The sequence below is a fragment of the Gymnoscopelus microlampas genome (assembly GCF_963454915.1).
Source record: "Gymnoscopelus microlampas genome assembly, chromosome: 7".
Taxonomy (NCBI): Eukaryota; Metazoa; Chordata; class Actinopteri; order Myctophiformes; family Myctophidae; genus Gymnoscopelus; species Gymnoscopelus microlampas.
This window is the reverse complement of record NC_139944.1, coordinates 36,158,238-36,177,405: the sequence shown is the minus strand read 5'-3', so window position 1 is coordinate 36,177,405 and position 19,168 is coordinate 36,158,238. Positions and strand designations below refer to the sequence as shown.

General features: G+C 42.0%; 1 protein-coding gene across 1 annotated transcript; it reads left to right on the top strand.

Moving 5' to 3' along the window:
* Positions 1-12,079: 12,079 nt before the first annotated feature.
* On the top strand, positions 12,080-18,387 carry LOC311049643 (uncharacterized protein). Its single transcript, XM_084063379.1, has 3 exons — positions 12,080-12,216; positions 13,203-14,389; positions 14,534-18,387. Exons 2-3 carry the CDS (start codon positions 13,266-13,268, stop codon positions 14,700-14,702), a joined length of 1,293 nt encoding a protein of 430 aa, XP_083919505.1. The 5' UTR covers positions 12,080-12,216; positions 13,203-13,265; the 3' UTR covers positions 14,703-18,387.
* Positions 18,388-19,168: the final 781 nt, after the last annotated feature.

Genomic DNA, 19,168 nt, shown 5'->3' with positions numbered 1-19,168 from the left:
AACTCGGCGGGCAGCTCAATCTCTCCAGAGGTCACCCCTGGGTGTTCATTTGTCTATTAATGCCTTAATTTTCATTGGGTTGCATTTGAAATGAGGAAGGGAGCAAGGGTCCGTATCACCTGTGGTCATCACTGGAGGGGAGAGGCTTGAGAATGTCCTATCTTTTTGGGTGTTTGTCACAAATTGGCGAATTGGACTTGAAGCCTGATTTATACTCAGTCGTACGACTGTCGCATGCCAAAGATAGTTTGCCTACAACCTTGTAAATCAGCTATTTTCGGCACACGACACCGCCGTATGACGGAGCATAAATTATACGAGTGGTGGAACAAGTGGCATGATGAGGATCAGGAGACCATCCAAAGCCATAAATGATCTCAATACTAGTGACTCGGAGATCAAGCAGCAGCACTTGTGAGATTTGTTTTGTAAGGACTGGGGTTTAATGTCAAAGCAAAAAAAAAGAGATAAAACCTGCCATTGTGATCTTGGGAACATGCATTCATCTATTATGTATTTTTGTCAGGAGTAAATATAACTTTTCCAATCTTGTCCCAAGACTGCAAATTGAGAAGTGTCCTTGAACTTTTCAGGATGCGCTCAAAGCTAGTTTTTGGTTCCAAAGCACATTGGTTTAATCGTTGACTGTCCTTGAGTGGATCAGTGTAGTTTTCTTAATACGTACAACACCCCAAATCAAGCACTGAATCCTAAATGTGTTTTTAAGAAAATTGGATCAGAATTAAAAAGGGGTTATTTGGCAAATGTAATGCTCAAATAACTCCTTCGGCAATTAGTGGAGTGTCTGTAATTTGGAACTTCACCCTTCTGAGGGCCTAAATGGTAGATGTATCTGCAGAGCATGGGTTCCTATTCATTGTCCCATAGGAAACAAATTATGAATACTCTATCTCTCATTCATTCAGCAGTTCTACTTTATTTTGATTTTGATTTTTTTCTAAGTACTTTGAATTGTACTGGCAATGTAAATGTACGCAAACTTGTGATTCATACAGGTGACGACGTGGAGAAGCTTTTGTCAAGTAGTGTGGAAAAAGAAGGCTGAACTCTTTTGAAATATTTTGCATGTTGTGGAAAAAGTGAGAAGCGGTGATGATGATGATGGCAATATTGTGGTCTTTGAAACATTTACGACGATGATGATGTTTTGGTTTCCCAGCTTCTAATAAAGGCAACCTACTTTTTATAGAGATTTAACTCCTTGTTTTCTGATGTTGAGCTGTGTGTGTGTGTGTGTGTGAGAGTGTGAGTGTGAGAGAAAGCGAGAGAGAGAGAGAGAGAGAAACATGAAAGATTGTGTGCCAGGGCCCTCTATTGATGCTCATCAAAGGTACCACTCCTTCTCAACCACACAGTGGAGCTGTTTCAAGTCAAATGTTCATGGATATAATTGCAGATGCTTTAGTAACATTCACTTGAAAAGATATCTTTACTGACATTCGCTTGAAAAGATATCTGTTGCAATGCAGATTGGTCCACCATATTACACAGTTATCTGGAGTTTTAATTTCTTTAACAAAATAGTGTGCCGTACTGTATTAAAAGATGTGTCAGACTGAATATTTTCATTTCATGGTGTAAATGACACATGCTGATGATAAACCTTCGTGTCCATGAAATTTCAAGGACTTCACTCTCATGGCCAGAGTTATATCTTTGACTTGAGTGAACATACGATACAACTCTCACACAGTATGCCTAAGAGGCCCCTATGGCAAATGGCTGTTCTTAAATTAAATGTGGTGTGTGTGTTTTACCTTCCTTTCCCAACACAAAAGCTTTGCTATGCTTCACAGCGCTTTTTATTGCTGCTGTGTTAACACCTCAGTTACTGTTAAACGCAGACGACAATGAGGCTTTAGGCCAGGGGTAGGCAACCTTAGGCACGGGTGCCAACATTGGCACAGAGGAGGGTGATCACTGGCACTGGCATACGTTTGAGAGAGAGGATTTTTCTTTTAAAATAAAAATATGTAGTCAATTAAATGTAGTCCCCTCACATCTGTATGCAAATGTGCATACTTGGACAGTTTTGCTTCCTGGAAACACTCCACAACATACACACCATGCTCTGAACCACACAGAGTGAGTAATTAATTAATCTGTATTCATCACCATCTGCTTTTTTTCAATTTCAGACAGCCAAGGCCACATAGAGAATCTTCTTCCCTTAGACTATTCACAGCTTTCTTTGTTGTGTATTCAAGCTGTTGACTTGTATGAGCTTCACCTATTCTTGCCAGTTTGGTTGGACCAGCTTGCTTCCATGGTTACCACCACTACCAAAATCAGAGATCCTCCTGTTTTTGAAGATCTCCGTTCTGAAGTTCTGAAATACAGCTCCTAATGTCAACAGTTCCTGATTCGCCGTGAGCCTTAAAACAGGCATTCGGGCAAATGAAAAACAGGTGAGACACGTTCCACAGTACACAAGTCTGCTGTATCAGGCAACCACCAAAGGGTTAATGATGGCCCATGGCAACCACACCTACAGAAACCTACAGGCTAACAAATTAATAAAAAGTGCTTAAGTTGTAAACTGTAGTAGACAGTCTGTGGGCCATGCAAGGCACGGTGTGGCAGATGTGGCTGGTGAATACCCTAGCATGTGGTCTGGAGGTAGCTCTGGTCCATCCATAGCGTTAGAAGGAGTTCTCCTAACGCTATGGACCAGAGTTACTCCAGCTCCAGGTCTGGGGTTGATCCTCATGCCGATGATCGGCTGTGTCAGTGATTCATGGCATGGACGTTTTGGCCAGCGCCGGCCATTTATCTGGGTCCTGTGCGGGGGTCTTTCTAGCCCTGCAGGTCATGCCCCAGGCAGGGCGACTGAATACCCTGCTGTCCCCACAACAATGCCCCCGCTGGCTGGAGGCGATCCTGCAGGCAGGGGCTGTGTGTCTGCTGGACTTCTGCGGACATCTGAAGCAGTATGGCTATATAACTGTTTATGAATACACAATTAATCTGAAATGATAAAGCAGACTGGCAGAATGTATTGATTGTTGATTAATCTTAAGTGTCAGCTAAGCCCTGTATTGGCTCTCTTAGGGCTGTTTGACACTTCTGGTGACCTTTTCCCTGGAGAAGAGGAGAGCCACAGAGCTTTATCAGTCTATTCCTTGATGAGCAGCCTTGGAGGTGGCTTGGGGTAAAGCATTCACACATCCCAGATTTAGTAAAAGCCTCAGTGATCTGAGAGTGTACAACTGGGTGTGAAATGGACCCTTATGTCCATGGGTCCAGGGAGTTCTCTCTCTCTGTTTAAATGGATTTTACTTTGTATCTCTTTGACTGCTTTTGTCCTTCTGTCAATATCTTTCACTTACTGTCTCAATACACATGCACACACGTGATATATTTGAGCACAGACACAAACATACTTTTCTCTTTGTTGCTAGTGTACTTTACATGATTGGCCATTATCATTATTATTTATGTTCTTTTTTCTGATGACAAGGCTGTATGTAAAAATAACAATTAACAGTCTTAATTTAACTCTGAGAGTGTAAAAACTGTTTGACGTTCTTACACACTCAGGATCTGCAAGGGTGCATGGGTCAATTTTTATACTCTCAGAGTTAAATTAACATTTAGGATTTTACTGTGTGAGGGGCTAACTTGCACACTTCTTCAATTTGGCTATTGCATGTATGTTTCTCCTTCCGCCAGTCTGCCCTGTATTACTGCAGAAGGCATCCCAATAAATGGGGTACCTGACTGTAAAGCACAGATTATCCACACTAAAATGCATCCCTGATCTCCACTCTACATACATTAATTCAATACAGATCAACTCACATAGTGTCTAGGTTTAGTTATAGACCGCACAAATGCATATGGACATGTAAAACCCCACTAGCATAATAATGGCTTGTGTAACACCCGATATTCAAATCTGGGTCTCCCACATGGGAAATCAAACATCTACTGCTAAGTCAAGAGGGAATCTGTTCAATTAGAATCAATAGAAGTTCAATGTGGTTGTAATCGGAAATGGACATCATTTCACACTTCATAGAGGAATAGACATTTTGTTGTTTTCTCCATGCATCCTCTGTGAAAGGAAGACGCAAGGAAATGTATTATTTCATATCCCTGAACTGAAAGGGTTTTGCTAATTCATATGGGCAGAGAGCTAATAGCAAGTCAAATGTATCCATATCTAAATGTGCAGCATTTATACGTAAACCCTGTCCATCCACATATTCACAAGGTACAGCATTAATGCCCCCTCCAAGCTAAATTTGGTTTGATTTCTAAGGTGAGGCTGTGATGAGATGTACTCGCCTGAAAATTTGAGAATGCACAAACTTCCACCACAATATGCTGACACTGCCTTGGCCTTAATTGTCTCCTGCCAGAGTCACGTTTTTTTTGTCCACTGTGGTATCCTATTGCTTTACCTCTGTGTAATTGTCTCTCTAGGTGTACATATGGCCAGCAATAGGACTCTTTCTCCAATGTGTGGTCGCTCTATGGTTATGGACTGCTGGGTGACTCTTCTTGGAGCCAGGACAGTCTTTAATAGCAGCATAGCCCTGCTAGCACTGGCCACCACCGTTATGAGCATCTCAGAGAGTGTGCCGATAGTTACGGTCATGGCAGCCATTACAGGCTATCCCATCTCTGTGTTGGAGGCCCTGCCATACACACTAATACAGTATGTCTCTACCACTCTGACACACAGGCAAGATCATCTACAATACTGTACTCTAGATGTGTGGGCCGCATAGCCGAACCTCTAGTTTATCTTAAGTGCTGACATTGAACTGAACGCTTGCTTCTTTTCACCAATCAGGTTTTTTTTCACCTGCTCTAAAGCCAGGCTTAACCACCTGGGTAGAAGTGATCATCCAGCTCTCTCCAAAACCCTCCATTTCACTGACATAATCAGTCACCATGGTATAATGACCACCCAGAGGGAGCTACTCTGCCTGAGGTAACCTCTCCCACTGCTTCCAGCGGCCCCCAGGTGAGCCTGTTGTTGGAGAGTGATGGAAGCAACACAGACCGACAGAGGGATGTGCTTTGACATGGCTATAATGGCAGCGCCTACCTGCTCTCCCAGGTGAGGTAATCGGTGTGAAAATGCTAATTTGACATTATAATGTCTTCTTGTATTTCCTGCCACTGGCAACCATATGATACTTAGTAACTGAATCATAGAGGTATGCATAGCTGAGCTACTTGAGCATCCTCTGGTGGACATATTTGTAGACAGAGGAGAGACCATTTTGCACAGCAGCCGTTTTGACACAATTGAAGGTGATAACAAATGTTACTTGTGGGCGTGTTTCATTTAGGTTTTACTGTGTGTCATCCACAATGAACATTATTACCTTCAGCTGCGTTTACCTGTGAAAATGGCTGCTGTGAAAACGGTCTATTGAAAAAGGTTCTGTTCTGGGGGAACCTTGGGGCTACCTATTAGCTTATAGCTAGTTCGGAACTAGGATTTGTTAGGACTTTTAGTGTGGTGTTCAAGACACCTCATAGAAATGATGACATGAGGAAAAAAAATCTGTTACAAACTTTGTTGTGAATTGCTAGTTTGCATGGACTATCTGGTAATATATTGGTCAAATGGATATTTTATCTGAATTCCTCACCTCAAAACGTATTTGGAAGTCAATTGAAATCTCAGACGAATGAAAATTGGACTCACCATTGGCTTTTTGACAATAATTGGCAGATATCTTGGATTGATGCCAATATTTTCGCCATTTCTGAGGACTTTTAGTTCTGGAGACTTCATAGAAATGGTCTGTGAAGAAAAAAATTCTGTTACAATTACTTTGATGTGAAACGCTAATTTGCTTGGCCTATAAGCACACTAAGGTGCCTTCAGAATATTTCCCACTAACTACTTATACTCAAGACAAACAAACAGATGGATTCATTCAAATCGTTTTGCATCTCTTCTTGCATTGACTAAATAAACATGTATGTGGGTTTCGACTGCAGGTGCTTCCTGCTGTATTTCTGGGCTCCATAGTGCAGCAGACAGTGTGCGGGCCTACACGCCCTCAGCCGGCATCCTCAGCCTCCTGGCTCTGCTCTGCTCCACCGGTGTCATCTACAACAGCACTGACCTCCACAATCTTCTGAAAGATGGAGTAACCCTGTGATAATGGGGCTATATCTGCCATGGATGGAATGAAACAGCCTCAAGTCATAGAGGTGGCAGAAATATGCTTAAAGTGGTTGGATGGATGACTTATTAATTTAATATGGATAGAATCGGTTCGCATCAAATGGACCCTGCTATACTGACAATTTGTGACAAATAACCTATTGGGGGATGTAGACTTTTGTTACTGTAAAAGGCACAATCTAATTCTGCCATTGTACATTGTCAAATATGTTGAATGTAATAATGTACAAGCAGTGTTGTTGCTGCTTGACAGTACATTGTCAATGCCAGTAATGAGATGTTTATGTACCCAACAGTACCCACAGATTCCTATGCTCAGTCTACAGTATGAATATGGTTATTTATTTCCCCTGGAGGGGTGTGTGTGTGTGTAGGGGGGGGGCTGTGCATTGTGAATTTCTGAGAAATACCATGCTGTGTACAGTTGCTAAGAAACCACACTGGGGTTTTCACTCTCCTCCTCTGGTGCAGTGTGCCGCAATCTTCTCATCCATATGCTCTGCTTGGCTTTCGAGGCTGTTTGCACCATAGTAACATACAACATGGCATCGACCTAATTAATATAATTCTATGAGCCCACACAAAATAATTACATCTTTTTAACAAGTACCTCTTTAGCCCACCTGCCCCAAATCCCCTGAGGCATGCTGGAAGCTGTCAGTTAACATGTAACTTCTAAATCTAAACTAAACCTACCCACGCCCTGTCCAACTATTGTTCCATTCCTTTAGGTTCACCTAAGGTAAACCAACTAACTAACAGAGTTAGGCATAAGAGTGAGAAATTGGTTGAAATCCAGCAGTGACAAATTCACCTCTCATAAATAGACCAGTGGTTCTTAGCGGGGGTCTGTGGACCCCCAGGGGTCCTTAGGGTTTCATGGGGTCCCCAGCTAAATGACTGATATTTAATCATCATCATTATTAAATGTAGGCTACAAGTAATGTAAGAGAACCGAACGGCTATTTTGATCAGTTTCAGTGTTATCTCTATACAGTAGACAGGAAACAGATTCCGGACCAAATGAGACCACGAGAGATCATATCGGACCAAATAATGTCTAACAATAAAAATGTTATAAGATTGGGGTCCCAGAGTTCAAATGAGGATCCGTGGTCTAATGCATATCAAATTGGGGGTCCTTGGAGTCAATAAGACAAACAAAATCATGGCATATTCATAGGTCCGTCAATAAAACAAGCGGAAACGTGGCATAGACATAGGTACGTCAATAAAACAAGCGGAAACATGGCATGTACATAGTTCTGTTAATAAAATAAGTGGAAACATGGCATAGATTAATGTCAATGTAAAGCAAGAAATATGGTGCCATGAGCATGGCACAATTTGCTGTGTAGTTGCTTTGACACTTGTTAATTGTAATATTTCCTATAATTGATTGATTATAAATACAGATATCTACAATGTATTGATTGTCCTTCTTTGATTAATTTTACAGTACAGGCATTTCCTCAGTAAGATTAGAACAAGTTGACGGATGCATATATTATTTTGTCATAGGAATAATGAATAGGTAATTATAGGTAATTATAAATAAAGAAGTTATTTTGAAATACCAGCCAAATGCTATGTTCTTTTTCACTGTTGGTTATACTGTAAACTATATTTTCTTTATTTTCTGGTTGAACCACCAGAGGTCTCCTTTGCACCACAGCAAGTTATCACCATAGGAGAGCTACAGTCAAGATGACAATTTATAAAGTACTTTTTACAAGAAAAATGTTTATCATAAAGTGTTTCATGAATCAATGACTTACTTGTGCGTTAATAAACATGCGTGTGTGTGACAAAAGTGAGTGCTTACCTTGTCTTTGAAGGCTAAATGCCAGTAAGCCAGAAATGGTGGTGTAATTATGGATTCAGATAAAAAAGAGGATTCATGTTCAAACAAGACATATCCATGCCTTTACCTCAATCAGGTTAGAGTACGTCATGGTCTTTTCGCAGGTCTCCCGAAAAAGCTAAAGCTCTAAATGCATCCCTGAAGAAGTGTCAGGTCATCTGGGATCAATCTAACTATTCCCAGTCAGTTAAAACAAAATATGGTGAGGCAACATTTATTCATAATGCCACAGATAGAACATGAAGCCTGACTACTTTTAACCACTTAAGGCCAATAGCCTATTTTATAGTATGATTGTCAGTCATGTAGCTATTAAAAAAAGGCTGGTATTCCGAGGCTATGTAGCTATAAACTCTTTGAAAGTTTTTGCCTATAATAAACCCAAAATACTGTAGGTATGCCAGGTTGAAAAGTCCAGCCTAAAAGACTTATATGTTCTCCACTGCCTTTAAGCTACTATTAAGTGGAAGAAATGCTGTTTACTGTACACATTTTCTTTACTTTCATCCTATTACTTCATGTATTTTATTAAGCACCTTTAATGTAGGCTATTATTATATAATGCCTTATGTAAAACACCATGCAACGCCTTTGTGTATGAAATGTGTTATACAAATAAATGTGATTTGCCTTGCCTCAAGTGTACTTGTAAATGTATTTTTAGCAATAATGGCAGACCAGGGCAACACAAGCATAGCAGCAGCAGCATCAGAGAGTAGACCTAAATGATAGACTGCAGTAAAGAGGAAAACTAAAGGGGTCATATTGCATGTAAGCTGACATAAGTTATCCCAACATTATTATATCATTATATTTCCTAATGTCGTCATTAGTGGAAAAGCAAGCATAGATTCCAGCAATGTTCTATGTTCCAGTCTCCATCTACTATTGCAAGTGATAGAGCCACCAGTTTTAGGGAGTTTAGAGAATGGGAGGGCAATGTGAAGGGACTTTTTCAGGGACTGTAAACCAAAAATCGAATCATGTGGATCTCTAGCCTGACACTCGAGGCTGAATTTACATTTTGTTTTGTGGCTGGCGGTTCAGGGCCAGAGCCAGGCTTGTGGCTCTCTGGATACACATGGGAATGGCGTGGCTTCAATGAGGATCTTTGACGCCAGCCTGTGACATCAGTCATTTATGACATCTATGAAAAGTCTATGACGTTTGACTCCAAATTTGGGTAAAGTTTCAGCCAGATTATAGACACTATGAATCCAATTATAAATCATTAAAAAAAAAACTATAAAATGTTTGAGAGATTAGCTCCAGATGCACAGACTCCTCACTCATCATACACTCCATAAAAACAATGGATGACCTGAACAAATCTTTCCACTCTAAGTGGTTGGGGATTTGCGAATTTCTTTGGATTGAATAATGAAAATAACGAGCATTGCGATAGTGCAGGCAAGCACGGCAATCAGCCGGTCTCAACGCTCACCTCACTCTATCTCCCTTCATTCCCATTCGCTAACAAGCTAACACATACAATCCAATGATTCATTTAGGTGGTCTTTTTAACCAGAACACTGTTCACTCTTCATACTTCATGCTCAGCATTGGTCACAGCGCTGTTCCTGCAGTTGTCAGTGATCACCATCCACCTCCCCAGCCTCCTCCTGTGCCATCTAAGTTAAATGTATGATTCTGGGGATTGTATGATGTCATATCTGTGTATCTTAATTTATGCCCTTGAAGGCCTCAGTGTTTCAATGGATGACTCTGTGGATTGTATGATGTTATCTGTGGATCTTAATTTATGCCCTTGAAGGGTTATATTTCATGTAATATTATGTTCATGTAATAACTCTGTATCATAGGCTCTGCTTCAGGGGGGTTTGTGATCTCAGATGCTGTGTCATGCTTGCGTATATAATCTGTAGTATCGCAGGAGCAGAGTCACACCGCCATACTAAATGCAATATCATTGCAATTCATAAATGGTTAATTCTCAGTATCAAGGGTTAGATTTGGGGTATTCAGCCTCAGGCTAGCTCCTGATCTATGGGGCTACATGGCTCGGGAACAGCTGGTTCCCAAGGCTTACTTACTTACATTATGTGGGTAAACTAAATGATCAGTTCCCTCCCAATGTGCAAGTGCCTTCCTTTAGATAAAATCATGACAATTACATGTAAACATGCCGTGATGTTCTTGGCCTTAATGGAGGCTTTTGGGAATATATATTTCCAAAACATTAAATAATGTGACATGACATGTCAAGACAAAGAGGTTATTCACTCCTACATTAATTTGATTGTTATAAGTGAATACAATATTAAGTATTAGGCATAAAAAGGTGTGCCAGTATAGTATCTGGCAGGCAAATACATAATTGTTTTGTGTGCATGTGTTGTGTGTGCGTGAGCGCAATTGCATAGGTATGCATGCGTGTGTGTGTTTCCTTTATTTGACAGGGGCAGTGCACATGAGGTAACATGTAAACAAATGTAAATGAGTCAGAGTTAGCCTGGGTTGGTTAATTTTCATCTGCAGTCCCTGGACAGAATATATAAAGATGTTATCTGTCCCATCACTACCATGCTATGCATTTGATTGATTAATACTTTATTAGTCAGAAATGTAAACAGCACATGGTACAGTAAGACATTAAGGCTAAAAGGATAACAGAAAATATAAGTCCTGGAGACTTGTTGTTTCCATTGTGGTCCTATATTCAATTCATCAACATAGCATAAAACATGTACACAAATTGGAGACTGAGTTGAGGAAGTTCCTACTATAAGTAAAGTCTCGAGTCTCACTGTACATTAAAATGTCCAGCCATATGACTTTTCCTCAGAGGTGGAAGAAGTACTCACATATTTTACTTAAATAAAAGTAGCAATACCAATATAAAAATACTCTGTTACAAGTAAAAGGCCTGTGTTCAAAATGCTACTTGAGTAAAAGTACAAAAGTATTGGCATCAAAATATACTTATACTTGATATAAGTATCAAAAGTAAAAGTACTAAAATGTTTGAAAATAGCAGATCTACAAGCTCACCCATTGTGAGATTGTAGATCGGCTATTTTCAAATAGGGCTGTGATTAATGTACGTTTTATAATATAATAATTTATATCTGCAAAGTAACTAGTAACTAAAGTTTTAAAATAATTGCAGTGGAGTAAAAGTACAATATTTGCCTCTTGAGATAGCCTAGTGGAGTAGAAGTAAACTGAACATTTTAAATACTCCAGTAAAGTAAAAATAATACCTACAAATAATACTTAAGTACAGTACTTGAGTAAATGTACTAATTTACTTCACTGGACGTTTCCTATATACAATAACAATAACCTACACATTGCCTCTGGCTCAGTGGTCGCTGCTCTCTTTCCATATAAACACATGGAAAAACAGAATTTATCGAGCGGAAACCAATGAGAGCTGTGTTTTTAGGGCGAGCCTCCATGTGCTCGACCAATCAGAGACGCAGAATGTGATCCGTGCCTCCGAGTGCTCAGCAGGAGCGTCAGGAGAGCCACAGAGAGCCACAGTACAGGGAAAGTCGTTGATGTTGCTTTCAAACTAAAAGCCTTATTTTGAAAATATAATTACACTAAACAAATATTTAATAAATAGTAGTTTTTAGGCGTGTGCAAATATACTTTTTTTGTTGTCTTGCTCAAAATAAATCCTAAATATTTTCTTCATCAAAGACGGAGTGCCTTCGAATTATTTTCTTTGCAAGTCTGCAGTCCACACCATTTGGGAGTGAAGCAGTACTTCTTTGTAAACCCTTTTTTCTTCATTATTTTCTGTAATGTCTGCTGCAATATGAGTCTCTTGAAAAATAACAAAGTATTCTGGTTACAAAGCCAGCTATAATTTCTCCCATTCTTGAATTATGTATCTACTGGGGGAAATGTTTCCTAAAAGGATCTATGTAGATTTTTCATTACAACTTCGTTATGTCACAAACACGCGGGTGTTACTCTGAAGCCAGCTAAACGGATCTGTGCTGTTCATTGTGGGCCTGCTGACGTGACGCTGGAGTGTCTGTACAGCAATGCAGTCATGTGATGATGCTCTCGGAAAAAAGAATGCCAACATGGATCCGTGGCAAGGACGGGATCTTTTTCTGCAACAATAATACGACGGAGAAAAACTTATAATCGACGGATCGTTTCGCTCGCTTTTTGGCGCATTTCACAGTTACAGACGGTAAGCGATCAAGATGCGATGCAATCCGCTCCTTTTGCATTGATGCGTGGTATTCGATTATTTTTAGAATTGTGACCGAGTCGAACTTGAGACTCGCGAATTCCCCCGTGTAGCTTGTTGTGTTGTGTTTTAGGTACCTTTGCCATTTGTGTTGGTTGTACCCACTAATATTGTAGTTTGCATTTGGCAGCAGGCTACTCAACTCTCACCATATGGGCATGGATGGGCGCGTCACGAGGCCCGTGTTTACCAAACGTGTTGTTCATGCAGACGTAAAGTATATCTGGCCTGCTGGCTGTGTGCTGCTGCAACATGTGCTTGATGGCCAGACAGTGAATGACGCAAGGAAGAAAGAATCTTAATCATTATCATGCTGCATCACATCCCTTCATGGTGTTTTTGTTCTGTATGCTTTGGCAGTATGCGATCCTCCTTCAGTACCACGTGAAGATGGTGGGATGGGGGGTGCGGTTGGTGCTGGGGGTAAACTAAGCCAGTGGTTCTCAACCTGTGGGTTGGGACCCCCAGGGGGGTCCCCACATGATCTTTTTCTTTTTGGAGGGTGGGGTCTCCAGATGACAGTGAAGTGACAATTTAAGGACTTTTAAGGCCTTTTTAATACCTCAAAGATAAGGAAAAAATACCTCTACTGCATCAAAAGTAATCAACAAACTATACTATAAAAAACGGTCAAACATTGGCCAAATTGTCAAATAACGTAAGAAAGAGGTGAAAATAGCCGATCTACAAGCTCTCGTGAGGCGTTGTGAGCTTTTAGAGCTGCTATTTTCACTATTTATCTGTGGAACAGAGTCAAACTAAATGTAACGCCTCAACTCCTACAATTCCAAGTACTTGTCAGGGTGGGGGTCCCCAGTTCAAAAAGATTATTTTGGGGGTTCACGGCCTGAAAAGGTTGAGAATCACTGAACTAAGCTCTACTACTTGACTAATGGTGATAATAGCGCATTGTTTTGCTTTTGCAGATTCATTGATTCCTGTGTAACTGCTTCCCCTGGCTTCCTCTCCTCTGCATCTGGTGCGGATCAATGGTGTCTATCAGCAGCCGAACGCTGATCTCAGAAAATGACTTGTTTAGGGAAAGCAGCAGTCTATTCTCCTTGGGCCTCGGGGAGGGAGCAGGCAGTGAGGGTGGCAGTTCAGGCTCCTGTTACAGCCCCGAGGCAGGGGACCTGGGGGCTATGCTGAGCTCTAGCCCCGGAGAAGAAGATGAGGAGGAGGAAGACGAAGCTGAATACGAAGGGGCTCCCCTGCAAATATTCCTGGGATTAGCTGAAGAAGAGGAATGTAAAGCTATGAGCCAGGACAGCCGGCTACCAGAATTCCCTCTCCGCCTGCCATCCCCGTTCTCCCCAACGCTGGAGGACATAGAGGAGTTCCTAAAGGAAAAGATGGAGGTGGTCAGAGAGGGACCACGGGCCATCAAAGAAGAGACCCCTCCCTCCCCGGGCAGTGCTGATGAATCGCCCTCCTCTGAACCCCCGTCCTCATCCTCAGTGACACAAAGTGAACCAGGGACAGGTGCCTCACAATGTTCCTCCACTCCACACAGCCCCAAGAGTGAGGAACACAGTCCCAGCCTGGCCGAACCACCGCCCTCTTCCCAGGTGACCTCCGCGTCTGTATCTTCAACCACCACAGGGCCACCATCGGTGCTCCTGAGCACTCCATTGGTCCTCCAGCTCCAGCCCCTACCTCTGGCCCGGCCTCACGCCCCAACAAGCTCTCCCCCAGGAGCCCCCAATGGCCTACGGCTGGCCCATCTGGTTGTTGGGCTCCATGGTGCGACGGGGCACAACTTCACTCTGCTGGCCTCACAGCTGCCCACTGCCGCCACCACTCTCGTGCCACTGAACTGTGGGGAACCCGGGGGAGGTGATCAGAAGTATGTGAAGATCGCCCCGCTCCCTATCACCATGAGGACTTTGGAGATCACAAGGATTGCGGGGGTTGGGGCCCCAGGTAACAGTCTGCTGAAAGCAGTGGCCCCCCGCGTGTCCAGAGCGGCCCCGACAGAGACTCTCAGGGTGCATAAATGTTCCCATCCGGGCTGCGAGAAGATGTACACCAAGAGCAGCCACCTGAAGGCCCACTTCCGCCGGCATACAGGAGAAAAGCCCTACACATGCAGCTGGCCTGACTGCGGTTGGAGGTATGTGCTGTGAGGGACAGGGTGGAATTTACACTTATTGATAGCAATAAATATCTACATAGATAAAAAAATAATAATAATTTAAGTTGAATTCCATTTTTGAGTTGAGTTGAAATCTCAAGATGTACGTTCTTCTGTTGACAGGTTCTCCCGATCCGACGAGCTGTCTCGTCATCGGCGCTCACACTCTGGTATCAAGCCGTACGAATGCTCGCTGTGCGAGAAGAAGTTCGCCCGCAGCGACCATTTGTCCAAGCACACCAAGGTGCACCGCAGCTCCAGGCCTAGCAGGATAATCCGAGCCACTGTCTGACCCCCCCCAAGCTGGCCTAAGCCCCGCCTCAGCGTCCAGGACTCGTGTCAGCTGAGCCAGGGGAGTCTGTGTCTCCCCCAGGACTCTGGGCCTCCATGAGGCGAACTGTTGGCTGAACAAGTGGCTGTTCCCCTTCATGCTGTTTTGTTCCTGTCTGTATTCTCCCTTCATTCAGCCCTATTTCTCTCCTCTCCGACGTCCTCTCTTCTCACTGTTCTTTCAGAGCAGATGTGTACTTGTCTTAGTGCTACAGTCTAGCTAACAGCCACCTCAGGAAAAAAGAAAAAAAAGGTTGCTTAAGTGAAATCAGGTTCCTGGCCTTTAAACATGCAGGCAGGTATACATATCTGCCCCGGCCCACACATGCACACATTGTGGCTAACCTGAGCAGATGACAAACACATTGAGAGGCACCAGTCTTATAAGCAGAGACCAGTCTTTTTTTTCTTTTTTTTTTACACAATGCTTCCACTTGTGATTGAGTTGCTCAAAACTTTGTATTTGTATTGCAGTTTTCCTAACAAATTAACAAAAGTTCTGTTGTAAAACAGGAAGTGAAACCAGTGGCGAGAAGTAATGATACAAGCTTGCCTATTCCCACTCCTCTCTTTCTCAAAGCCAAACTTAAGGCACCGGGTGCATAAAATGTCTCAGAAAAAGAAATAATTGCTGCTAATTAAGAATTTTCTGGACATTTCATTTAATAATCGTGGTGCTCTGACCAACTAAGTGCAGAAGTATCGTAGCAGATGTAACGGGTAGCGATAGTCTACCTAGTTGGTCTCTCTTGCGATAGCCTTGTGGCTGGCTCTCTCCCACTCCATTTTACTCTAACAGCCATGCCAGGCAGGTGCTTAAGCTAGTTTAATAGCACAAAGAATTACTGCAGCAGATAACGGTATTGGTGAATACAAGAATTTACATTGAAGTTTGTTGATACAGAACAACTTGCTCCTACATTCATTTTAATTAACACTTTTACCAACTTAGATATACCTTGTAGTATACTGATAAAGTAGCAAATATAATACAGCAATATATTTTTTGCATGATTGTTGCACAAAGTAAATTTGTGTTTGTTAAAACTTCAGTAAGTCATATTCATCCAGTGTATCCTAACCACACAAGGATTGCGATGCATTGAGTTTGACATGTCTGAGTTTGATGGCTATCCATAGAATGAGGATAGTTTTAAAGCACTAGAACTTATCATTGTTACTATTACTTTTTTGTGCCCTTGGATGGAATGTAGGGGCTCTGTAGGAAAACTCTTGAAATTGGAAGTACAATGCTAAGATTTCTCTCGATGAGACTAAATTTATACCATAATAGATTGCTTATAATTTGGTCAGTTGAGAATATATTTCAAACTTCCAGATGCATTATGCATACAACCCAAGCCTTTAGCCTATCCCTTGCCATATGTGTTGTCCAATCTTAATCTACCCTGTATGCCTTCTCTCTATTCCAGCACCCCTGTGATCTTGATTGATGCCTTTGCATAAGCTACAAAACCTCACTTGGTCCTACTTTAGTATTGTTATCATGTGACTGCTCTTATTTAACTGTGATTTCATCTGGGTTTGCCAAACCAGAAATCCTTGTTCTGGTCCTCTGAGAGTGCGAAAATGACACTCTTGTATCGTGACCTACAACTTATAAGCTCTTTGTTCTCTGTCTTTGAAACCATGTGCAGCCAACTTATGTGGCCTAGCGACTACTCTGTATATGATTTTATACTTTAGCTTTACAGTGCAAAGTGATGTGAAATGTTGCTTATTCTAATTTACAGTAATGGAATTACTGTAAACCCTTTTTTTCTGTGGGTTAGGGCAGCAAGTAATAATTTAAACCTGAAAGGGCAGCTAAACTACTCAAACATGTATTAGCCTACTCAATATACTGTTGTACTGAACATAATGGACAATATTACATTTACAGAGCTTGTAGCCTTTAAACATGTTTTTTTTTCAATCAGTGCATTAAGCTATTTAGTGATTTTATCAGTGAGGTTTTTGGTTCATCGTGAGTTTGATTGTAGCGTGATCAATCCATGGAATGTCGCTGAGTGATTACAATCTGGTTTGATGCCAGACAGGGCTTCCGAGTCCCCCACTCATACGTTCACCCACCATTAAGCTGAGGCTGCTGGTCTCAAGTGCACTTGTGTTTAGCATGCAGAGGGAAAGTGGAAGATGGATGATGTACTGTATGACATTTCTGCTAAATGTCTTGGAAGGCAGATTGCATTTTACAAGAAAAGTTAAATCATGCTATTTACCACTTTATTCATGTTAGATCTGAAACATTTGATGTTAAAAAGAATTTGGTGCTTGTAAACTGGTGCTTTGTGGACATGGTTTAACCACTTAGATCCTATATATTTGTTATACGTCAAATAGCGAAAACAGCAGATCTACACATTGTAGTTCAGCTATTTTCGCTGAATGTTCAGCTAGTTTTGCCGAATGTTCGCCTACATGCCCAGAATAGATGCTAGGGTTCATGCGGTTAAATAGACTGTAACCGGAACACTCGCCCCAAAATCTACTCGCCCCAATTTTATTTGTGGAACACTCGCCCCAAAATCTACTCGCCCCAATTTTATTTGTGGAACACTCGCCCCCTGTGGCGGAACACACGCCCAGCTTGGTGCGGAACACTCGCCCCCAGTGGCGGAACACTTGCCCCTCGTGGCGCGGAACGCTCGCCCCCCATCCGGTGGAACCAGTGGTGTGTTCTACCGTGTTACGCTATATACGTAGTGTAACCTGCAGAGAAAAATACTAACCATTTCATCCATTGAAAACTCGCTAGTGTATCTCCACGACCGCGCGCATGTCGTGCAAGGAATGATTATCGTATCCCTCCAAAAAAAACTAGAACACACCACTGGTTGGAACACTCGGTAGTAGTTCCTGATAGGAACAGAATCGTAAATCATTGCCCCCCCCTCCCTAGTCTCGGTACCACGAGACGTCAAAACGTGGCCAGAAATACATGGGTCTGACCGTTCCGAGGTCGGCGAATTTGTGGGTCCAACCATTCCGAGGTCACCTGATTTCCGGGTCTGAACGTTCGAGCGGACTTTGGTGGCCAGAAATACGTGGGTCCGACCGTTCCGAGGTCGCCGGATTTGACCCGGGGCGAGTAGGTTTTGGTGCGAGCATTCTTGTATTCAAATAGACTATGTAACAAGCAAAAAGCTAAAATGACAGGCGCATGTTCTCACTGCTACAGACGATACGCCACTGGCAATCTCACCCTCTGGTGAGCAAAATCAGTGGTTTCAGACAAATACGAAGTAGAGCACTTCTGCATGTAACAATGCACATTCATATACATAGTAATCATTGTCATATCCTCCTCTCTTACCATTTATAGATATTACATGAGGTTTCATTTGTTTTCAACATGCCTAGTAATGCAGAAACACATTTAGGCAGTCAGACTTGTTTATCTGTCTGAACCAGTGGTGTTTCTGTCTGAGTCTCCCCAGGCTGCTTCTACTGACCTACATCCTGACCTGTATTCCCTAATCATCCATTTCTCTCTCTCTGTCTCCCTCTCTCTCTCTCTCTATCTCTATCTCTCTCTCTTCCTTTCCATCTCAATCTGTATATCTGCTGGAATACAGGCTGTATTTTTTGAATACCAGAAATGCTATTTTCCTATTTACAAAATAAAATGCAAGAATTCAAAAGGATATTTGATTTGTTGTATCTCTTGATTTCAATATTTTACTTAGGAGTGTACTGTCACTGTGTAGTAATTAAGTGCCAGCATGTTTTTAACACTGATTTCAGCGATGTCAGTGGGCAATACTTGGAAAGGGAAAGAGAAAGAGAGAGAGGAAACAGAGGAAAATACAATTGCTCTATGTAGAAGCTGCCCACTCTTTAGCCTGGAATGTCTGGCTGCTGGTGCTTTGCAGTCCTGTTTGGCAGGGTGGGTGTGTCTAGAGAGGAAGCTGGGGCATGTTTCAAACTGAAAGTTGAGTTCCTGCCTTTCATGCTCCTTTTGTGCTCTCTCGTTTTCAACAGTCTGAGATGACAAGGTTGGTACAAGCAGCTTGTGATGTTTCCTTGTCCATACTGGTGAAAACGTTCCGGGACAGGGAGGTCCACATGTGAGGGAAGAAAGCGAGTGGTATCCTCTTTGGAACAAATCGTGGCCATACACTGTAATGTAATAAGAGTAGCTCACAACAATTGTGACCCGAGAGGTTACTATAGGTCAAAGAGTTATGCTGGCTTTAAAAAGGAATATCAGTCCTTTTATGCTGTAACATATAAACTGATTAATCTCCTGATGTGAGACACAAGAAAAGTGAGATTTTGATCGTGTCAGTTGAATGTATAGGCCACTGATAATGAATTGAATTTTATTTTAAATTTGAATATTATATTCAAACCTATATTGATATGGTCAATGCAAAATCCAGTTCCCATTGTGAAAACAGTTAA